Below are 24935 nucleotides of genomic sequence, written 5' to 3' on the forward strand. Positions count from 1 at the left end.
AGCTAAAACATACCAAGAAACATGCTATAAATGCATTCAGGCATGTTTATGAATTAGACATGAGACTTTTTTTTTTTCAAGAATTTTGGCTGCATATCAGGTGCAGGTATTTGATACCATCTTTAGCTGTTAATTAGTGTTGAAAAGGAAAAAAGAGACTAGTTAAATCCAGTTGAGCAAATCACTATCAAACAATAGGTGTACACCCTACAGTTTGACACACCCAAAATAGTAAGGAAGTACTCATTTATAATGTCATTCTTTCTGAGTCACACGCACATCTAAGGATAATCATTTTATGTAATCCCTAATTTACATAACAAAATAAGGTGTAAAACTGGCATTCGGGGCATGTGCTAAAGGGTATAAATATACAGACAGAATCTGTGCATCAGTTTCAGAGCACACAGAAAATCTGCAACAAGGTAATCAGGAAATTCGCTAATTCGGCTGTTTTTGTGTATGACATTTGCGGTGACTGTGTTCTGTAATGTTTTGTGTGTAAATTAAATAGCCTAATTCAACTGTTTAAAAGTTAATTGTTCATATTTTTTGTTTGTTTCATAAAGAATTTCTTTAGGCTGTTTAATTTTATAACTGCATTTTTCCATAGCACCTACAGTTGTGGAAAGATGGTTGCAGGGCTTGCTGTGGCTATTTTTCTCTTCTGGGGGATCGGGTTCAATCTTAATGAGGTGGCAGGATTCAAACCTCTGTTTTCTGCGGGCTCCTTCACTCATCGAGACATCACTCAGTTCGCCATGCTCCGCAAGACTGCAGAAGTGTGCCGGGACATCGCCATTGCCCAGGGGCGAGACTTCACACTGCCTGTAAGAAAAATTCATGGCCATGAACCAAACAATGATAATTATATGGTAGTAATTAGCCATTCAGATTTGTCAGAAAGAGTAAAAAACAAGGTGTGATTAGCATTACTTGTAGGTGCACTTTTTGAAAATAGTTTAACAACATAACAGTCATACCTCAAATGTCTTTTAAACCTGCTGGATATTTATAAATATAATAATAATAATAACAGTTAGGCTGCACACAGACTTGATTTAAACCAGAAAAAGAATGCTGACAATAGTCCCTTTATAAACTACAATAGACTAACTGCTGTTATTCTAATAATGTTACTCGACTTGACAGAGAAAGAAAGTCTGTCAGAAAAGTCAGGTGGCAGGGAATTCGTTTACAGCAGGTCTGGAATGACCTTGATGTTTGTTTTGTAGTTACATCATGACCACTGTGTAAACACAAAACAGGCTATGGTTTCCTTGCAACATGATTCATCAATTGTAAAATAAAATAAAATTCAGAACGCTAGGATTTCGAGACAAAAATAAGTTTAAATACTGTACCTACGTTTAAATACAGGAATCTGCGCAAAGCTTTACACAGCGTGAGCTTCAGCGCATGCATAGAATCTCAAGTTGTGGAGGCTGTTTTAGAATAACATTTTTAATATGAGATTTAAAATGTATTTTAATTACTTCTGCTGACCAGGGTTGCGTTTCCCAAAACCATCGCTAGCCATCTAAAGTCGCTGCAACCACAACGTCAAGCTGTCACATCATCAGATGTTGATATTCGGTTGGCTTTAAGTTGGACATTGGACAATGACGTCAGCCTGACATTGAGTTGTGACATCAACCCGATTTTCATTTCCAAACAAAATGCAACGTCCCCATGACGTTGTGGTATAACTTCAATCTAACGTCACGTTGACGTCTTGTGCCTGCTGGTTGTTTAAGGCCATTTCGGTCGTCCAGTAAACATTTGTCATCTTCTCATCAGTGACATGCATCTAAACAGTCTCTGGGTCAATGCATGTAAAGATTTTGGACTATTATATTACTATTTGGACTGTAACTATTATATTTGCTGCTATTATAAATTGCCCATAATGAGGTGGTTCATCATGATGTGATTTACCTTCTATGTGCGATTTGATTGGACAGGAATCACAGGACTTATTTTTCTAATCCCCATAGACAAGAAATAAAGAAGTGACTGCAAGTTGAAGGGAAGTAAAATAACCGATACAGCACTAAAAATGTACTCAAGGGAAAGTAAAAGTACACATGTTTAAAAAATACTTAGTAAATTACAATTATTTCTGAGAAAAAACTACTCAGTTACAGTATTTTGAGTATTTGTAATTAGTTCCTTTAAATCACTGGGTGGTACCTTTTCGAAAGGTACAAACCTGCTATATTAGTACCTAAACAATACAAAAAATTTAGGTACTAATATATATACTTTTAAGGTACCAATATGGACCCTTCAAGTACAAATGTGTACCTTTTGAAAAGGGACCACCCCAGTGACAGCTCGCGTACCTTTATTTCTGAGAGTGTAGGCAAATATTATAATCAATTATTAACAGTTGAGGAAGTGTTTTTGATTAAGAGAAAGAAATAAAAAAGAGAAAAATAAAAAATTCTTTAAAATAAAAAGCTTATGTAGTATTACACTACCGTTTACAAATTCAACTTCTAATCACAGGATTAAATTCAATGATATTATATCTTCAATTATACTATATCTTCAAATAGATAGTATATATATATATTTTGCAACTAAATGCATGCTTGATGAGCATAAAAAACATAAAAAAACTTACTGTCCTGGTGTGTGTTCGAGTTCTTGATAATAATTACAGTGAAAATATCTTCATTTGCTTTCCTCATGTATATTTGATTAATTGTCATTGTAATGTCAGTCACTTGTTTAATTCTGTTTAAAATGTCTAATATTTTATCATTACTAGTTTCCCTTTCTGTGGGTTTATGTTAATTTCATGCATGTGATTTTAGTTTTTATTCTGACTGTGTTTTTTACTGACCATTTTTTCAAGGTTCTGTCTGTGAATCCTTTGGATTTAGATCTGATGTTCCTGTTTTGTCAGATCAAGCAATATAATATAATATAATATAATATAATATAATATAATATAATATAATATAATATATATTTCATCTCTAGATAAACAATGGATTGACTTCATCTGCTGTCCAAAAGGCCTGCTCATCATCTGCTTCATCTTCAACTCTCTCTTCTCTCAGTTTTTATTCAGCTATTTCCATGACTTATATGAGCAATGCAGCTATAGATGGTTTGTTTCTATTGAGTGCAGCACGTCACTTTGATGATGAGTCTTTTAGTGAGGGCCGAGACCTCATCACCAGTGCTGTATCTTCAGTAAAGGCCAGTGCGAAGCAGGGGAGCTACATCTCTGCCCGTATTACACTGGGGGCTCTGTGCCATACTCTACAGGTATGTTGAATGGACATCATGGTATTGTAAGAAAATAAGTATTCCATCCTATTCCAAACATTTATATTTATATTTGACATCATACTATTTTGTCTAAACATTTTTTTCCAAACAATGTTAAAGAAAACAAAATTGTAAAAAATGTTTTTGTTGTTGTTGACAAATAGGTAAATATAAAGAGTGGTTTGAAGGAAAGTACTTTAGTGAAAAAAGTTTTTTAAACGTTTTATTATTTTGGGGCTGCTTATATTTACTTTACAGCACAGTGCATGTGACAGTTTTGCTAGATTCTAGATTTGAGCACAAAGGGACCACAAAAACTTTATTATAGTGACTCCTTGTGGTCAATGTTTGGCGCACAGGCATTTTAAGATGCCTACTTTTATCCCAAATTTGAAATTTGGGACATAACAAAGAGTACAAGTGATGCACTTGTAGAGGAATTATCATTAATGATTCATTGATTCATTTATGTGATAAAATTATATTGCTGGTCATCGAGTAATGTTTGTGTTCAGGATTTCTATAGTCACAGTAACTGGGTGGAACTTGGAAATTCTGCTCCATTCAGCACCCTGATCAAACCTGAGCTTCCTCTCGACAATGTAGCAGGTGAAGTGAAAATAAAAGTATTTTTTATGAAAAGTCATTTCTTGTGTTTTTTTTTTTTCATTTAAATAATACTATACAACTCGTTCCAGAATTGCAGGTACATTTCAAACATTTTCCATTAATTTTCTTTTCAGCTTAGTCTCTTTTTTAATCTAGGGTCGCCACAGCAGAATGAACCGCCAACTTATCCAGCATATGTTTAACGCAGTGGATGCCCTTCCAGAACACCCATACACTCTCATCCACACACATACACTACAGACAATTTTAACTTACCCAATTCACCTATCGCGCAAGTCTTTGGATCAATCCAGGCTCATTCTAAAAATGTAGTAGTCCTATTGACGTTTATGTAGACTGCGATATACGTTCCGGAAGGTACGTATTTTTGCAATTTTAGTTTTCATGATTCAATGAGAGGCTGCTGTGTGCCCTTTTTCATATGTCAAATTTCTCTCACGAGTGTCGTTTGCGCCCGATGTTCTCGCATAGACCCACCAGTGGTTGCTGTTGACTGACTGACGGTCTGTCTGACTGACTGACTGACCCACCCTCCTCCTTCCTTAAACCCAACCTATTTTAGCAATTGACCCGCCCACCCACTCTCCAAAACTCAACCAACGATTTACAAAAGCTATCCAGAAAACGAAAACCCCTTGTCTGGTTTTTAGCAACTTTTTCCGATTTTACCACATTTTATCACACTGTTGTTTACTTGTTCATTTTATTTTTTAAACTCTGTTTTTGTCTTACCTGACTTCTGGAACTGCTCTTCACCGTACTTGAACCCCGTTATCGTCGTGGTCAACTCCTCTCTGCATCTCAAGTCCATTGACGTACATAACAAGCTAACTGGACAAACCGGAAAGCCCTCCACACGGAAGTAAGCGGTCAGCTGGTAAGCGCGAAAAGCAATGGCCTCATACCGCCCCGTAATGTTCGTTTAAAAAAATGAAATACAGCCATACGTACCTCCAGCTACATAATTGCGGTCTCCAGAAACGTCCACTGGACTACGGTGTTAGAATGAGCCTGTGTTGCTTTGGCGAAACCAGAGCACCCGGAGGAAACCAAGTAACCAGGATGTTCCCCTTCAGATCGGGAACTCCAACCTGTGTCTATAAGGATACTTTGAGAGAGTGTATGGAAAAGGCCACAGTAGCTGAGCCCATCATGCAAACAGGTCGACCTGGGCTTCCCCAAAGCGCTCCTATATCAACTGAACCACATCAAGGTGGAGTCATCATTCTCCTGGGAGCATAAGCTGCAGTAAGAATGCATCGGCTGCATGGTTGAGCTCAGCCGGTATATGAACAGCATGCAGCAATTTCAGCCACATGTGACTACAAAGGAGCAGATTGTGAGTGAGCCGAGACATGCGTCAAAAGCGTGCAACACCCGTAAAGTTGATATATGCCACGTCACTTTGCTGTCCATCCTGACCAGCACATGTTGTTGCTCCAGCACCAGTCGGAACCGGCAGAAAGTGAAAAACACTGCCAACAACTCAAGGCAATTGATATGCCAATGCTACTGGGATCCCATCCACAAACCGGCAGCTACGTGCTTGTTGCACACGGCCCCCTAGCCCGTACTGGATGCATCATGTCAACATGGATTTGCTCTTCAACATGCTTGGACACTTCATCTAAGGACACTCCGGCCCTTAGAAAGGCAAGGTCCATCCAGGAACTGAGGGTCTGGTGACACAGCAGGCTGATGGTCACTCGGTGCGCGCCTGTGTGCCATGCCCATCTGGGGACACGATCGTGAAGCCAGTGCTGAATTGGTCTTATATGAAGGAATCTAAACAGTGTGACAGCTGCTGCGGATGCCATTTGCCCCAGGAGCCTCTGAAATGGTTTCAATGGGACCATTCCTGAATTGTTTCAGACAGGCCAGCATCAGCCCATCATGGAGATTGAGTCCAGCTCCATCCCGAGATAAAAGATGCTCTGCACAGGGGAGAGCTTGCTCTTTTCTTATTTGACTCAAAGCCTCAACTCGTCGCTGTGCCAGAGCACCTTGTCTCTGTGCATAATCATATAATGAAGCAAATAAGCTAAAATAAGCTAGTCGTCAATATAATAAACAACCCTACTGCTGAAGCAGCCCAGGAAAGCACGGTCATCATTTCCGATTCCAAGTTAGAAACTTCGCTTACTATCCTAGAAGGAGGAAGCCGGTCTGTACTATCTTCAGAACATGACTGCCCAACCTCTGATCTGGTCCTCTGTGTCATCAAGCCTGAGAAACCTGGCCATCCCGGAGAATGAATCATCATACACGCTCGAAGGTTGGATGGAGTGCACTGTGGAGGAGCAAGGGGTTTGTGAGTCTGAAGGTGACGGATTAGCTCCCACTGTTATCTTCAGGCCTACCTGAGTGTTAACCAATGGAACAACAAAGGGTTGCGCAACAGACATGCCCGTCCATGTGCACTGGATTCTCTGGAATTCAGCTTAGCAGATTGTTCTCTTCAGTTGCTCCCTGAGACCTCTAAAGCAAAAAGTCTGAAGTGCTCTCCAGCAGCTGCTGCCTATATACTCTTAGAATGCTTTTTGATTGGCATCAACTGCAGAGCTGTGCTCTACCTTCTCATAGGCATTCATTGGCCCATTTTCTTACTCTTCAGAGTGATTGGTCATCTAGCAATCTCTCTAAAGTGTCTCTTCTAGACACACGTCAGAGTTCCTGACCTGACTAGAAACAAAAATGACATGCCTCAATGCTTTCCTGAATTTCCTGTAAGAAGTGACATCACTTTGGATTGTCATGCCTTTTTATAATTGATGTAATAGTTGTCAGAGATGTATGGACAGACACCAAAACTATTTTGTTACAACTGAAATAACATATGATACAGAAAACAAAATGGTTTCATGCAGATGTTCCCCCAATTGATCCTGTGGACCAGCCTGAACACCTGCCAGTGACTACAGCTCCACACAGGAAGTTTAACCAGAAGAAAGATGGTCATGCCCAAAAGAGCCTAGTATCTCTATAGGTTTTTTGTCTCTTTACTTCGTGAATTGGTGAAGTTTTTTCCCTCGCCACTGGCTTGCTCAGATCGGCACTTGTGGAGCTGCGCATCGATGGATTTGCTCTTCAGTGTTTTTTTAAGCCACACTGAACTGAATTAACCTGAACTTCAACTCTGAAATCTGAACTTTACTATGTTAAGCTGCTTTGACACAATCTACATTTTAAAAGCGATTTAAAAAGAAAAATTAATTGAATTGAATTTTTATTTAACTTAGTAAACACAAATATATGTGTGACATGGTGGCTTAGTGGTTAGCACTGGTGCCTCACAGCAAAAAGATTGCTGGTTCGAGTCCCGACTATTTGGCATTTCTGTGTAGAATTTGCATGGTCTATCTGTGTTCGCGTGGGTTTTACCCCACAGTTCAAAGACACAGTATAAGTCAACTGAAAAAGCTCAAGTGGCCACTGTTGTGTGTACAATAGAGTAGTTGGCAGTTTATTTCGCTGAGGTGACCCCTGATAAATTAGTAACTAAGAAAAAAATTCTTTTAGTTTATATTTTTAAGACATACAAACATATCAGAGACTTTATATTAGAAAGTTGTATCATACTTGTGTTATGCAAAATAGTTTCAATTAAGTTTTTGTTTATGAAAAATAATAGAAGTATTATCTGGGAGATGCAACAACTATTTTTATTTCTAGAAATACCAATATGATAAAATATTATTAAACTATTGTGGCGGAGAGGGCGTGTCCGAGCTTCCTGCAATGGTGGAGAACAGGTTGAGAGACTGGCAGCTGGAAAAGTAGTCCAATCAAAGCAAATGATAACACCTGTTTTTACTCAGTTCTTGGGCCTGAGAAATGTTTGTAAATCGAGTCTGCGGCCACAGGATGGGAGAAAGAGAGCTGAGAAAGCATGCACTATTTAATGCTCCCAGAGCTTGATAATAATAACTAAAACTTTATTACCTGAACCGCCTACCCGTCTTCTTCTTCCACATTTTGAACGAACTTTATAACACTCATATTGCAATTTCTAAATCACCCATGTGTTTTTAAACTAGTTTTGACACAATGTGAATTTAATGTAAATCAACACTTTTTTTGTGTGTTGTCTGTATGTGTAGACCTCAGCACACCAACATGCAAAGCCTGCACTGAAGGAAACTGCATTTATAACCTTCTCCCAGAGAATAAGAAACTAACTTCAGGATATTTCAGCCTTTACTCCTCGAAAAAACCTGCAGGTTTGGAAACTTAGCATCTCACATGTACTTGTATCAAATCAATCTCTACTGTATGTTATCACTTACCACAGGACAGCTGTAATTTGGACCACGAATATTTACATCAATCATTTTCTTTCAGGAAAGTGTAGTCATGGCGGCTCTGCAGACATGACCAGTTCAGCAGATCCCACTGGAGGAATCAATAAAGACGACATATACTCAAGTCATGGCTTCCTTCACCCTCAGGCTGCTGACTTGGCCATCAGAGCCACTATGGACATGCTGGAAGACATCCGAATGGCCATAGGCAGCAAACCATTTCTACAGTATGACACTATATATGGCTTTGACCATGATTGTTAACTAATAAAAATTTGTGAATTTGTGTAAAAAAAAAAAGATTTTACTAACTATGGATACAGAAAGTTCTGAAAATTAGCTTTTCCTTAATCTCAAAATTCAATTCAATTCATCTTTTTTTCAGTGCTTTTACTATGTAGATTGTGTCAAAGCAGCTTAACACAAAAGTTCTAGTAAATTGAAAAACGCTTCAGAGCAGTTTTCAGAGTTAAAGTTCATTATAGTTCAGTGTAATTTAAATGTTACTAGCCCAAACCCTGAAGAGCAATTCCAATGATGCACAGCTTTAAGAAGTCCAAAACCAAGCAAGCCAGTGGTGACAATGCAGAGGATCAAACCAACTGATAAATGTGAAGAAAAAAAAAAGCCTAGAGAAAAACCAGGCTCAGTTTGGGAATGACCAGTTTTCCTTTGGCCAAACTTCTTGTGCAGAGCTACAGTTTAGTCACCGGAGACTGGAGAACACTGGATGTCCATCGTGGAGAAGCTGTAGGTGTGAGAAGGTCACTGGTGGGTGGTGACTGGATCAATGCAGAGAATCTTATGTCTCTGGGGTCTAACAGGAATTAGTCTCACACTCTCCACTCCTCCATGAACACTTAAGCATCTGCTCAGCATACAAGCCTGGTCTAGTATTATGAAGACCTCAGGATAAGGACAGTTTTCGAGGTTTGAGATTGTAGAGCTAATATAAAAAATTGGATGACTAATATAAAAAACTTCTTATTACTAAATTCAGATAAAACTGAGGTTATGCTCATTGGGCCCAAAAACCTCACACGCAAAAGCCTAGAACACTGTCTAACCCTTGTTGGCTATTAAGTTCAGTCCTCATCTTCAGTCAATATTTGGGAGTGATTTTTGATAGCAACCTGTCATTTGAAGGCCAGATTTCAAGCATCTGTAAAACAGCATTATTTCATCTTAAAAATGTTGCCAAACTTCAACATTTGCTATTAGTGTCTAAAGAGGAAAAGTTTGTTCATGCTTTCATGACCTCTCAGTTAGACTACTACGATGCGTTACTAGGTGGTTGCCCTGTAGGCCTAATTAAGAAAACTTCAGTTGGTTCAAAATCCAGCTGCCAAAGCGCTTTTTACTCTTTACTCTGTGGAGCTATCCAGTTCTTCATCAGATTGATTTGGTAGAGTTGTTCCTCTGGTCTACATCCTGGCTAACGTCCTCGGTAACTGACCAGCACTACCTTCTTGACCACAGTGTACAGGCCCTTCCAGGATGCCAGTAAGTTTGATGTGGCGGTCGGTATAAGGATTATTACCCAATCCCTGGGTTGAATTTCTCATGATATGGTAGGCCTGTCGAATAACTGTTGCTGGGTGTTCACTGACAATGGGCATAACTTTTGTCTATGCATTGCCTCATGTCCTGCACATGTTCAATGATGGAGCGATGGTATCCTGGTTCCTGTTCCCAAGCTTGTTGGACCACATCTAGCAAACCATGGGGCTGGCAGCCAAAGAGCAGCTCAAACTATGGACCGTGTGGATGTCTGGGGTACCTCTCTGATGCCAAACAACACTATCATGACGTCCCTGTTGTGCCTGTCTTCTGCCACAACTTGACAGACCATCCGTTGCTTAAACCCTTTGATTAAACCTCTCGACGAGACTGTCGCTCTGATAATGGTATACAAATGTCCTCAGTTGTTTTACCTTTAGGAGCTGGCAGACGTCAGCCATCAGCCGGGACATGAAGGGGGTGTCCTGATCAGTCAGTATTCCCACAGGCATACCCACTCGGCTACATAATATGAACAGTTCTTTAGCAATAACAAAGGAAGTGGCTTTCTTTATTGGTATTGCCTCAGGGTAACGGAGGGTTAGAGGTTTGCGGGGAGGTGGGACAGGTTTGGCAGTATCAACAGGTCAACAGGGGGCTGAGAGGTTTGCTGGCAATGACAGGTTTGCTGGCATTTGGGACAGTTCTTGGCAGTATCTTCTCATGTCTCCTTCAAGTTCGAGCAAGTGGACCTGATCTGGAACTTCTTCACTGTGTATGCTGTCCTTAAGTGTCCTGCCATCAGATGAGTATGTGCCAGGTCCAGTAGTGTTTCCGTCTTGCATTTGGGAACCAATGACAGTATCTTCCGCTTCCCCCAACTCTCTGCAAAAACAGTACAGTATTACAGTTTCAGTATTACAAAATGTAGGAAAGGGTGAGGGACTGGGAGCCAGTCCTTCCCATCCACAGCTCTCACCCAAGGCCAGCAGTGCAGCAGCATTTCATCTTCCCGCTGAGCTCTTCTGAAGCAGCCTCCAGCTGTAATCTGCTGGAAGAGATCAAAGTTCAGGTTAGACAAATCGTTGCACACTCACCCTCTTTGTCAATCTTGGTGGCCAGTAGTGCTGGCTGGTGGTCCCAACAAGCCCGAGCCCTGGGTCTTCACCGCGGTCATGTTGCTGGAGAGTTGGGATGGGACAACAGCTCCTCGAAACCTGGTCAGTCACGACCCAATAAGAGAGGCACTGGGATATGACTAAAAGACACTGTTATTCATCAATATTTAATTTCATTCATAATTCTCCCTACATTAATTAGAATTTTCCACTAAAAACACATTTTTGTCTGTGGACCAGTACCACCCTGGCCATTATGTAGCCTTGCCACTGTTTCACACTGAAATATACAACACTATTACTTTAAATTAATTTCGTATTAAGCTACATCGATGTGTGACACTAAAAATATTAATATATATTATGCTAACTTCACCTTTCCCTTTAAGGTGAGGCTCGTGTTTATAATGATATCTTTCAGGTTCTTTTAGGGTCATGTAATCATCTGGCAGGTTTCTGTTAAACAGACTGCATTTAGCTTTAGATCGGTTATCAAATCGATAACAAAAAGAGATTTAGAGGAGAGTGATCTAATGTTCAATAATCTGAGTTTTATCTTTTGATTACCTTTATTTTTTATTTGATGAATATTAATTAGATTGTTACATTTGAAAGGGTTTGGGAGGTTGAAATAAATAAGAAATCTATACTGTTTCTTGGTTGATACTTTTTTCTTTTCTTTCAGATTGATGGGCATCAGTCAGACCTCAGTTCTGGCTTTTGTTATTGACACCACAGGCAGCATGTCTGATGACATTGAGGCAGCCAAGAGTGTGTCCTTCAGTATCATAGACAGCAGGAGAGGAACACCACAGGAACCTTCCGAATACATTCTAGTCCCATTTAATGACCCAGGTATTTTTTATTTAGACCTACTGTATACGGTATTGACCTTAAGCCTTATTCACGCTACAAGTGACTCGCAGCAGCAAAGCGACAAGTAATATTTCATTTCAAAGAAGAGTGAGCTGCTTCCGATGACCTCTATCTACTCAAGCGACATCGACCGTTGGCGACCAGGTGGGCATGTCATGAATGAGTGAATGAGACCGGACATCTAGAGCAAAAATGATGACTGCTTGATGATCAGGTTGTTGTTTTGTTTCACCCAACAAAAGCGAAGGAGACAGTTTTTCCTTTAAAGTTAATATAACAAAATAATGCACAGAACAAAAATAAAAGAATGCATTAAGTGAAGTTTATTTATAAACTATTTTTGAGAGGATCACGTGCTTGTGATTGACATGGCTGGCCCTGAGTCAAGCTATGTACGAACCACCAATTAGACGATTCCTAACTCAGTTTAAATAACCAAAGCATCTTACCTTTAGTCATTTTCGTCTTGAAGAATATCCAATTGCTGTAACATTCAAGCAGAAATCACAGAAGGTAACACCCTTAACTTCACGGCTCCTCTCGCTTCCCCTGCCCCACATCCAGCGCACTACCACTCAGCAGAGCACACCAACAAGTTCACGGCTTTAAACACAGGGCTGCTGGCCTTCACATAATGCCGCCACTTCTCCCAATGCGGAGGATGAGCTTCCATCGGACCGCGCAAGCCTCCAGGCAGCGCCAAGGATTCAGCAGTTGCTGGTTCAGACTGATCGATGCGCCCAGCACTAGCTGTGTTCCACCGTGCGTTTAGATACAGCGATCGATGATGCTCTACTTGTGGCACGTATAACTTCGTACTATTCAACCTGTTATTTCCTCGCACTAAGAGCTAAAGGTTGATAGCAACGCTTATCAACACCTTAGCAATCGATGCGCTTCATGCCAACTGCCTTAGAGTCCCAGCGCTGTCACGCTGGCTCTCTCAAGCCAACATCAAGGTCTGTCAAGAACTTTAGGTTCTAGTTATTATTATTATTATTACCACATGTATTGTTTAGGCCCAATCCCAATTATACCCCTTAGCCCTTCCCCTTACCCCTACCCCTCGTTTGCGTGCGCGTTCTGATCAGTTGTGTTGTCGCGCACGTACTCGAGAGCAGTGTTGTCGCGCGCCTAACAAAGGGCGGTAGGGGGTGTGCCGCAGGGGCACTTTTGATAATTTTGGAAGGGCACTTTCTATCCAAGACTAAAAAGGGCATGTGCACTGCACAGGTTGAGCCTATGTGTGCACGTGCCCGGTGAGAGCGATTTAAGGACTGAAATCAAGACACCTTGCCAACTCTTTACGTATATAGAGAAACTCTGGCAGCTGGCCCCGAAGTGGACTCCCATCCTAGCCCTGCTCCTCCCTATTGATCTAGAATCCCATCTAGAACCGTTGCAGCTATTTCTGCAGCCCATGGGGCTTTCCCAGCAGCAGACCCATGGCCGTTAGGCATCAGCCTCAGCCATTACTACATCCAAACTGTCCAACAGACCCTCACCAGCCACCACTCACCCATTGGTAGCCAAAAGAATTAGCATGCCTAACGCTGAGCATTACCCACGCTCCTCCCTCCCTGTCCCCCCAGCACGGACTCGACTCTGCTTCTCCCCTCAGCAAAGCACTACTCTACTCTGCTCCTCGCTCCGAAGTGAAAAAACTCTGCATTGTCTCCCCATTTTTCTTTTTCTTCCAGCTTACTTCATTGCATGCACTACTCTGCTTCTTTAACTCCCGCAGTAGTGACACCCCACATGCTAACTCCCGCAGGAGCATTGATATCAGCACCCTTTGGGTGAGTTCTTCAATACGCGGCTGCTGTCCCGAGCAAAAGGCATCTTGGGGGTTCTCGAGATACCTCAACTCAAATTCCGCTCTCGCCCAGCAAACGGGAGAGAGCCCCGGACTCAAGGATCTCATGAGCTCAGGGCCCTCTCCGGGACAGCATGCCAAACTTGTTCATTACCAGTCATCAGCTGTGTAAACTCTTGAAGTGAAGTTTATTTATAAACTAATTTTGAGCGGATCAAGTGCTTATGATTGACACGGCTGGCCCAGAGTCAAGCTAATGTACGAACCACTAATCAGATGATTCCTAACTCAGTATAAATAATTAAAGCATCTTACATTTAGTCATCTTTGTCTTGAAGTATGCCCCCTTCCACCCCCTCTCCTACTCTTTTTCCTCTATAGGGCAGCACGACGGCCCAGTAGCTAGTACTGTGGCCTCACAGCAAGAATGCCTCCGGTTCGGATCTCTACCCGACCAGTTGGCATTTCTGTGTAGAGTACATGTTCTCCCCATGCTTGCATGGGGTTAATAATTGAAATATCATTAAAAATTAAAATTTTTACCTAAATGGGTAACTGTTAAACAATTAGCCTATTGGAAATACATTATTTTAGTGTTTACAACATATCCAGGTTACTGTATTTTTGTAGTTATTATTTCAATTATGATGATCTGCAGTGATGTGTCTATCATACAGATTTTGGGCCTTTGACAAGAACCGACAATGCAGATATTTTCAAAAAGAGACTCACCTCCCTTACAGCAGAGGGTGGAGGAGATTTCCCAGAGATGTGCCTGTCAGGACTGCTGGTGTGTGTGATGATACAATGGATGTATGCCTACTGTTGAGAAATATAAATGTGAAACTTAATCTTAATTGAGAAGAGCACTCTTATTCATCTAATATATAATACTATATTATTGGTATAATTTCTATGTGCGTAAGCTGGGATGCATTTGAATTAACACATGTTTTTTTCTGGTTCTCCAGTTGGCTTTAGCAGGAGCTCCTCCATCATCAGACATTTTTGTTTTCACTGATGCTACAGCAAAAGACTCAGAATTAGGAAGCATCGTTCAGGCCATGATTGAACGCACCAAGTCAACAGTGAGTGTCACAACAGATGGCATTTCTACTCAAATTAAAGTGTTGTTTAACTCTGTATTCATCTGCCTTCCTCTCAATCATCCAGGTCACTTTCATGTTGACCGGTTCCTTCTCTTACCGTAGAAGACGAGCAGTTTCACAATCTCAACAGTTTACATCAAGATCATTGTTTCAGTCAGACATACAGCTGTACAGAGACCTGGCCCACGTTTCTGGTGGACAGACCATTGAGGTCCCAAAGAGCACTCTGTCCCAGGCTACTGCTGTCATTACAGATTCTTCTACCTCAGCTCTGGTATGTTCAAACAATGACTTGAAGAGATAGAACTCAAACAGTAAAATCATCATGAAATAGAAAGAACAGATAATAACAGTATTCATTTTTTTGTGCAAAGTATTCCTTTTATCCTCACTTTGTCACAATTGTTAGATTACACTCATCACACCAGATGAATAAGATCTAGCCATAGGGATTTTCAGGAGGGAACAAGTTTTATGCTAGCAGCCGATTAGCCTACAAAGTGACGTCATAGTTCCTCCACTCTATTACTGCTTCACAACACTGTGCAGAGACAATAAAGACCTTAAAATGGAGACATTTTCTTATCTCTTACTCATGAAAACAAGTGTGGCTTGAATCCACAAAGTGACAAGATTATAACAATATGGAAAAAATGGAAATAATAATAAAGCAATAATTATAGGAAAATAATAGTAATAAAATATAAATGTGCTTCGACACATTTGCTTCGACTGCTTTTCTGGAAAAAAAAAAATAATTAAAATTTTGTGATTGTGCTGTGAAACATTGCAACACTGAAAACATCCAACCAAGGTTCTTTGGAAAAACGCGCCTCCGGTTACATTTTTGCAAAATTAAATATATAGTTACGTTTTGTTGCACGTTTCAGATGACAAATCTATTAGAGGGCGTATATATTTTTGCAAATGTAAAACAAATTACTTGGGGGCCACTCACACAAAATGCATTTTTTTGTCATGCTTGACGGACATGTGGGACCATCTTTTAAAGCACTGCACACGTTAATACAGCATTTTTTAGATGATGTGTTAAGTTAAAGATCTTTCACATGTAGTGCTGCTCATCAAATTGGATGCCGAATTTTTTTGCAGGTTTCTGTTTACAGATGGTAAATATCCAAGTGTCTGGATACCCTCTTGATTTATGATGCATCACCATTTCTGAGTTCTGCATCTTGCATTTTTAATAGCCAAGACGCGTTCGGTGTGAATGAGCCCTTATGCTCCATTTTGTTATACACGCCATTTACACGTCCATGTCCATGTCCATGAGAAGGCAGGGCTTGTCGTGCATATCACCTTGTGATCAACTCACCTAAACTCTTCCATAAACCCAACCCATAATGTTTTTAATAGCAAACGTAAAAGAAAATTCCATCACGGCCACATAGTTTTACTTTGATTTTACATTGCTTTTATCTAAACCACTAGATTTACTGGAATTAGACACAAGTGCTTTGTATTTCAAGTACAACACTGTACAAAGTGAGAAATGAAGTAACTGACCATGGTAGAAAAGTTGTTGATATGGAGATAAACAAGTAATCCAATTTTCTGCTATGTATTTATTGTTGTGCTAGGACCCGCAAGAAAATAATCCTTTATTTCATTTCAAGTGTTCAAGTAAATCATATGCTGAAGTGCGCACGCTTTTACAAAAACGTAAGCAGAAGCATGTATTTCAATTGAGAGTGTGTTGAAGTCATCTCTATATTTCTTCAGGTGACCATTCTTCAGGTGGTGAGAAGTCCAGCTATTGCAGAAAACTTTTCTATTGTGTTGGATTCCTCTCTGTCTAATGTAACTGTGTACATCACAGGAGACTCTCCATTCTTTACTCTCTACAGCCCTACAGGTAAGCCTTATACATTTAGGAACGGTTTGTTTATGTGAGGGTTTTATTTTCTCCAACACAAAATCTGCTAATGCCGAAAACACTGTGTTTTGCCTGCTTTCAGGTGTGTCTCAGTCAGGTTCAGTGGCCAATGGTCTTCTGGGCAGCATTCTGACTGTAGGGAATCTAAAGCGAATTAAACTAAGCTCTGAAAACCAGAAAGGGGAATGGAGGATTAGCATTAATGCTACAAGTTTCTACAGCCTTAAAGTCACTGGTAAGAGTTGTTGTATTTATATTTTTATCAATTGAATTGCTATTGTTTAAGTTTTAAAATTGTTTTTATTGCAAAATGTGTGGATCAAGCTTTCCAGGGGGCATCTTGATGTCAAAAAGGCATCCATGTGACATCTAACACTGGGGTCAAAAACATAATTGATGTGAAACGATGAAACAATGCATGATACAAATGTTTGATGTCTATTAAGGTAGTTCACGTGCATTGTAGGGATACAAAATCCCAGGTAGATTTCTAATTCGTCATCGAAGCTTTCCGATAATTTTTTCTTTCTTGTCCTATAATACTTTTGTGTCTGTCTTGGTGGGCAAAATGGCATCAATGTGTGGATGTCAAATGGATGTCAAAATTTTCACATCAAATCAGTTTGCATATTTAAATGTGTTGTTAATTAGTTTTTGACATCAACATGCTTGCTGGATTACAGAATCTGTAGCATATTGTAACAAAAACAGCTACTTACATATGTTTTATTGTGTATACAGCTGAGAGCTCAGTCAACTTTCTCTTCAACTTTGTGGAACAGTCACAGAGTAGTGACTTTACACCAAAAGCCAATCGTCCTTTCATTGGTATGATATCGTCTTCAAATTGATATTTCTTGATTATTAATAGACATTTACATACTGTAACAGTTCACATTTGGTGAATTCAATGCATCCATTCTGAACCTAGACACTAATTTCTTTCAAGATGAAGAATCTTGTGTATAAACATGAATATGTATACAGTGGTGTGAAAAAAAGTGTTTGCCCTCTTACCGAGCTCTTATTTTTTAAATGTTTATCACACTTTAATGTTTCACATCATCAAACACAATGAAACATTAGTCAAAGATAACATAAGTGAACACATCATGCAGTTAATCACACCTGAGCTAAAATTTTCCAGCCAAAACACAGCCTGATTACTGCCACCCCTGTTCACGATCAAGAAATCACTTAAATATAAAGTGAAAGAGAACAAAAAACATTTAAAAGCTAAACATCACGCAGAGATCCAAATTCAAAAACAAATAAGAAAGAAAATAATTGAGGAAATTCTAAGAATTATAACCGAAAAAAAGTTATAAAGCTATTCCTAAAGTTTTGGGACTGCAGCGAACCACACTGAGAGCCATTGTCTACAAACAGCAAAAACATGAAACAGTGGAGAACTTTCCTAGGATTAGCTAAACACATCTAAAAAGACACATAGACCCCAAAACAACATCCAAAGAACTGCAGGCCTCACCTCTCTCACTTAAGGTGAGTGTTCATGACTCCACCATAAGAAAGAGACCAGACAAAGGTGGTTGGCATGGCAAAAATCACTTCAGAGAAAATAGAACATAAAGTATTGTCTCAGACTTTTGGAAAAATACTCAGTGGAATTAACTTTTTGGAAGGTGTGTGTCTCATTTTGTGTGGTGTAAAAGTAAGACAGCATTTCAGAAAAAGAACATCACACCAAAAGTAAAATGTAGTGGTGGCAGTGTGATGGTCTGGGGCTGTTTTGCTGCTTTAGGACCTGGAAGACTTGATATGATAAATGTAACCATGAATTCTGCTGTCTACCAAAAATCTTGAATCCTGAAGCCCAGCCATTTGTTAGTGACCTCAAGCTGAAGTGAACTTGGGTTCAGCAGCAGGACAATGAACCAGAGCACACCAGCGAGTCTCCTTATGAATTGCTGGAGAAAAACAAACTGGCCTAGTCAACGCCCTGAACTGAATTTAATTGAGATGCTGTGGCCTGAGCTTAAAAAGACGGTTAATGCTTGAAAACCCTCCAGTGTGGCTGTTTGGCCAAGTTTGCAATTGAGTGGGCCAAAACTCTTCTACAGTGTTGTAACAGACTCATTATAAGTTATCAAAACACTTGATTGTAGTTGTTGCTACTAAGAGTGACTAACCAGTTATTGGGGTTAGCGGGCAAGGTTTATTATTAAGGTTTTTTTAATAATAAAATCCTTCATTTAAAAACTGCATCTTTGACTAATCTTTAATCAATATTTAAATTTATTTGTTGATCTGAAACAAAAAGAAATCAGTAAGGGGCAAACAAATGTTTGTGTGAGTGTGTGTGTGAGAAAAAATAATGTAACTTCGATTTTTGCTAATCAGGTCGGAATGCTACTTTGTTTGTCTCTGTGACCGGAGGAGATTCAGTTACTGTGACGGATGTGCTTCTAGTTGAAGCTTCAGGATCTGCTGTTGTTAATGGAACCATCAAAGCGGTGGGTACAACAGACTTCCTGGTGAATATAGACACAATCCCAGAGTGGGCATTTGTGGTGCAGCTTAGAGGGCTGTTTAATGACTCCTTGGCGGTCAGTCGATTCCAGAGACAATCACCCACCCAACAACAAGGCTCAAAACTTACCATTAAGGTGAGAGTTGTGAGATAGTTCATCTGCACTGTCATATGGTTTTCCCATGGATTTTGTTTCACTAGTATATGAATGAAATATTCAAAAATAAATGACAGAATCTAAACTTTGTTTTCAGGCTCAACCAAGCAGCACTATAGAGCCTGGAATCCCATTAGATCTAAACTTTACACTGGTCAATACTGCTACAGGTGGAAACTACACAATCAGAGCCCGGACTGACCGCAACTTCAATGTGTCTTTCCCCAACTCGCTCATCATAGGGGCAGAAGGAAGCGCTCAGGGAACTGTCACACTGATCGCACCATCTGGCACAGATTCAGGGACAGACGTCACACTCACCATTGAAGCAGAAGCTCCAGCATCCGGTGACTCAAATTACCTGGCACTGCGCTTCACTGTCATGAATAAGGTAGCCATTATGATATCTGCAGAAAAATTAGAGGAAGCATCAATAATATATACCATCCACTGAAGAGATTATATACAGTACAGTCAAACCAAAAGATATTCAGACACCTTCAACATGTACTATCCATAGTATAAAAAGTATCAATAAAAAACAACGTTGTAGTTAAACTGCAAATTCATCATGCTTTCAGGTCTCGTGTGTTGGCTCCAGGCCACAGGCTGAGTGCCTTTCCGTACGTTCACACCGAAAGCGGTGAGAGCGTCAAAGTAGCCGGAAGTCATTCATTTTCAATGAGAGCCGGCGGCGATAAGCGGCGAGGAGCAGCGCGGCGCGTCTTTGCCGGCGTGAGCATCGAGGAGAGTTGAAATGAAGTCAACTTTATGGTAATGAGCTATGAAGCGGTTCGGCGGCAAGCAATCAGAATGAAGACGTCCATCGCTTGATAGCAGTTCAGAGAACACAGACCAGTGAACTTTGGTTCCGACCACAGTTGTTCCCAAGGGTTTGATTATTGCGGTCGCCGGATTTCCAATTATTTAAATTTTTTTCCTACAGGAACATACATTAAATAAGTTACTGGAGAGGTACTGATGTTCATTAATGATATATAAATTTATCTTAAAAAAGCGGGAATCTCACGCGATGTGACAGTACAAAACAGTACTGCTGCTTCAGGATATTTCAGACATATGGACACATATTGGATAAATAGAGCAAAGCCACACCACACGCAACTTGATCTTCCATTGTTGTATGAATTTGATAAGAAGTGCGCAACATTTTCACGCTAGAAACATGTTTTATGCAGGAATGTAACTGATATGCTGCAACGGCTCCTTTAAATATGAGATCAATGTAGCGAGTTTTGACGCTCTTGCCGCAGGAGCTGAAGGCAGAAAGCATTGTTGCCAGGGCTGCCAGAGCGACCTTGGACGCTCTCGCCGCTTTCGGTGTGAACGTACGGTTAGTGTCCCACCAGTGATGATTAACAGCCATACCATACTGCTATGAGTGTGATATTGTGTTTATACAACAGTTCAATGGCATAATCGTGTTTATATAAAAGAAAATCAAAAATCCTTTTGTACAAAGAACTACTTTCTTTTGCCATTCATTCACATCTGCAGCTAATGTCAGAACAGCAGAAACCATTGCTAATTCACAAATGTCCTTTACGAACCAGTATATACACATATAATTTTACAATATCCCCCTCATTGACTCTGATTAACCCTTATTATGTTTTTGGCAGGTCACTGATCTCTCAAGGCCTGTCTGTCAGATAGTGAGAATCAAAGCCGACTGTCCTATTGAATGCAGTTCAGCATTATGGGAACTCTCCGCCAATCTGACGGATGGTAATGGTACAGGCATAGCCGGAGTGTCCATTAACAGTGGCAACGGCTCTCTCAGCTTGAGTACTGTAATGAGTGAGAATGGCACAAATGTGACTTTGGTGTCCTACAATGCTTCCTGTTGTTCTCAAGACGTAGAGCTGGTAGCTGTGGACAAGGTGGGGAATGTGGGCACATGTTTCGCCTCTATAAGGAGCCCTACTTCAACTATTAGCCCCAGTGGATCTACAAGCATTAGCCAAACTCAATCTACCGCTGCTGTCCCAATTGAATCTGCATCTGTTGGCACCAGTGAACCTGCATCTCTTAGCCACAGTGTGTCTACAAGCATTAGCCAAAACCAGTCTACCACTGCTGGCTCCTGTGCATCTTATTCTGTGTCTTACTCTATGTGTGTTGCTTTATTAGGGCTGTTAGTTCCCTTTCTATGTGGATAAGATACACTGAATGAGTTGTGTCTATTTTTCTGAGTTTATTAACATCATTATTATCTTGTACCTTACAATTATTCCCAAACTCCTTCCAATTATCATGCAAAATTCTTTATTTCTAACAACACATATTATACACTGTGTACTTTTACTATATGTAACACCTGTTGTTGGTCATAGAAGTTAAGACAGAAGACCTGAATGTTATATGTATGGGAGACTTTCGGTAATAATGGTAATAAATGTAATCTGTAATAACTATTGGGGTTTGAAAAGACCTGTCTATAACATGTTAACTATTTTTTAGTATTAATTAATAGTATCATTTAGCTTAATCATGCATTATCTATAGTGCTTATTCTCTAGTAATACAAGTAACCTACTGATTCATGTGACCCTAGACCACAAAACCAGACGAAGCTGTTGCGTCAATACCACCGCCATATTTATACAGTGCTCCCAGGACAAATGTCATTCAACTGCACTAATTAAGACGCTGAACTTTATGCTGTGTACGGGTGTAGTAACAAGCAAACAAAGCACAAAGGCAGAATATTTTATATAGGTAAGATGTAGTTTTCTACGTTTTTATATGTTACGAACTTTTGTGCGAAATAAGTCACGTTATTGATGATAATAAAGTCTCAGTCTCTGATCATAAGTAAAGTAGCACCAACTCGCACTAAATATTAGGCTAATACTAGTTTGGTTGAATAAAATCAGTAAACAATGTAAATGAAATATGAAAAAATGCTGCCGTGCCAAAAACTTGTATTATAAGTGAACGAGTCGTTCATAAAGGGGGTTTATTCACATATAGATATATGTATATATATCTCTGGCTTAGGATGGCCAGTTCTTCACTAACGTTACACCTTGGTCCCACATTCATTTCAAAGGAGCGCTACCCTGTACTAAAATGGCAGCTCTATTGACGCATTCCTTCCAATAGACACCACTGGGTGACATCTAATGTAAATATGCCAACACATTATTTACAATTATGCAAATTATTTTGAAATTCAGGCCAATTTGAGCACAAAGTATGTGTCTTCTGCATAAGTAATTCTTACAAGTGTAAATGTTTAGCCTAATATTATTTAATCATCTATTTCTGAATTCAATTCACACGGTAAAAACGTTTAACTTACTTAAAACTGTATATAATCAATGCCTCAAACTGCCATTGTTATAGTAGACACAACCAACCTAGTTTTCGTTTAATATTAATTGTCAAAATGCAGTATGACTACATTGAAACGGATAACCACGACTCATGTTGATGAACGGCGTTAGTAGAGTTTGCGTTCATCCAGGTTGAGTTCTTCATGGTTTCAATGCAGCCCGCAGCGCCACCCGATGGAGAAAATTATCATTATGGTTGCTCTGGTAACCAATCAACTTTTTCATTTAAAACTATAAATGTTACTAAGTCAGTGTTTTAGTGCCTTTCCTGCAAATATGAAAATAAATTAATAAATAAGGGTCTAAATTAGCTCTGTGCAATGTCACATGCGCCATTTAATTTCTGTTGTCATAAGATGGTGGCCTCATCAAAGTTTCAAAACATTAGGTGAGTCAATTATTGTAACGTGAAGATGGCTAAGATTTGTTGTGTACACTATCTTTGAGCTGTCTTTTGATATATCTTTAAACCCACACAGTAATTTAGTGTAAATACTGACGTAGCGTTGCACAAATGTTGCAAATAAGTTATACTACTGTTTTAATATTGGTTAATATAACAATATATAATAAAACAGTTTCTTAATCAGTTTATGAACAATTATCTCAGCATTCCTATCATCAGTGTTGTATACGGCTTTGTATGAATCCAGAATACGTTCGTATTTTGAAGGCTGCAACAAAATGCTAATTGACACGTCTTTGTCCCACTAGCCACAATTGCGAGCGACTGATCTTAAAATACACTTTTTTTTCCACACATTAACAATTCATGAGGCTACTTATGACATATAATCTGAACATTTTAATACAAAAATGTGGACACACACACAAACACACACACACACACACACACACACACACACACACACACACACACACACACACACACACACACACACACACACACACACACACACACACACACACACACACACACACATAGGCCTATACACACACAGTTGAAATCAGAATTATTAGCCCATGTTTATTTTCCCCAATTTCTGTTTAACAGAGAGAAGATTTTTTTTCAACAATTTTTTAAACATAATAGTTTTAATACCTGATTTATTTTATTATTGCCATGACAGAAGGGTGACGCAGTAGATAGTGCGGTCACCTCACAGCAAGAAGGTCGCTGGTTCGAGCTTCGGCTGGCTCAGTTGGCGTTTCTGTGTGGAGTTTGCATGTTCTCGCCGCGTTCACGTGGGTTTCCTTCGGGTGTTCCGGTTTCCTCCACAGTCAAAAGACATGCGGTACAGGTGAATTGAAGATAAATTGTCCGTAGTGTATGAGTGAGTATGGATGTTTCCCAGAGATTGCAGCTGGAAGGGCATGTAAAACATATGCTGGATAAGTTGGTGGTTCATTTTGCTGTAAATTAAAAATATATGAATGAATGATGACAGTAAATAATATTTACTATATATTTTTTAAGACACTTTTATACAGTGACATTTAAGTCTTAACTATAGGTTAATTAGGTTACCTGGGCAGGTTAGAGTAATTAGATAAGTAATTGTATAATGATGGTATGTTCTGTAGACTTAAAAAAAAAAAAAAGCTTAAAGAAAAAACAAAAAAAAAAAAAACAAAACAAAGGGGGGCTAATAATTCTGACTACTGTGTATATACATGCAGTTTAAGTCAGGATTATTAGCCCCCCTTTGATTTAGTTTTTTTTCTTTTTTTTATATATATATTTTCCAAATGATGTTTAACAGAGCAAGGAAATTTTCACTGTATGTCTGATAATATTTTTTCTTCTGGAGAAAGTCTTATTTATTTTATTTCGGCTAGAATAAAAGCAGTTAAAAAAAATAAAAATTTAAGGTCAAAATTATTAGCCCCCTATTAGCCCCTTTAAGGTATATTTTGTTTTACCCTAACCTGCCTATTTAAATGTCACTTAACGCTAGAAGTATCTTGAAAAATCCCTAGTAAAATATTATTTACTGTCATCATGGTAAAAATAAATCAAATCAGTTATCAGAGATGAGTTATTAAAACTATTATGTTTAGAAATGTGTAGAGAAAAGCTTCTCTTTGTAAAACAGACATTGGAGAAAAAAATAAACAGGGGGGCTAATAATTATGAATTTATCTATCTATGTGTGTGTGTGTATATATATATATATATATATATATATATAGAGAGAGAGAGAGAGAGAGAGAGAGAGAGAGAGAGAGAGAGAGAGAGAGAGAGAGAGAGAAAGAGCTATTGGTTGCACTGTGTTTTTATTTGCTTGCCAACGCCAAGGTATTGTATGAATCATGTTTTAAAAATTTTGATTTAACTTTTGAAGTCAATAGCAGCATGCATGCCTGTTTAAAATATACTGTAAGTGTAAAAAGCACATATAGGCACCTTTGTTCCATCTTCCAGATGGCTG

The 24935-nt window shown here is 39.4% G+C and overlaps 1 protein-coding gene across 1 annotated transcript; it reads left to right on the plus strand.

The window, feature by feature from the left end:
- Positions 1-21: 21 nt before the first annotated feature.
- On the plus strand, positions 22-24143 carry vwa10.2 (von Willebrand factor A domain containing 10, tandem duplicate 2). Its single transcript, XM_087237415.1, has 17 exons — positions 22-425; positions 614-830; positions 2992-3282; positions 3801-3894; positions 8016-8135; positions 8257-8443; positions 11520-11689; positions 14204-14316; positions 14498-14614; positions 14700-14909; positions 16379-16511; positions 16615-16767; positions 17274-17360; positions 18894-19159; positions 19278-19571; positions 20824-22746; positions 24114-24143. Exons 2-16 carry the CDS (start codon positions 633-635, stop codon positions 21361-21363), a joined length of 2973 nt encoding a protein of 990 aa, XP_087093541.1. The 5' UTR covers positions 22-425; positions 614-632; the 3' UTR covers positions 21364-22746; positions 24114-24143.
- Positions 24144-24935: the final 792 nt, after the last annotated feature.

The sequence above is a fragment of the Danio rerio genome, chromosome 1 (genome assembly GCF_052040795.2).
Source record: "Danio rerio strain M-AB ecotype USA chromosome 1, GRCz13ab, whole genome shotgun sequence".
NCBI lineage: Eukaryota > Metazoa > Chordata > Actinopteri > Cypriniformes > Danionidae > Danio > Danio rerio.

What these genes read in the sequence shown, in the direction of transcription:
- vwa10.2 (XM_087237415.1), top strand. Translation starts at nt 633, where the DNA reads ATGGTTGCAGGGCTTGCTGTGGCTATTTTTCTCTTCTGGGGGATCGGG. An exon ending in CTCCTCGAAAAAACCTGCAG is followed by an intron (nt 8,136 to 8,256) that starts GTTTGGAAACTT and finishes ATTTTCTTTCAG; the next exon opens with GAAAGTGTAGTCATGGCGGC. An exon ending in TACTCTCTACAGCCCTACAG is followed by an intron (nt 16,512 to 16,614) that starts GTAAGCCTTATA and finishes GCCTGCTTTCAG; the next exon opens with GTGTGTCTCAGTCAGGTTCA.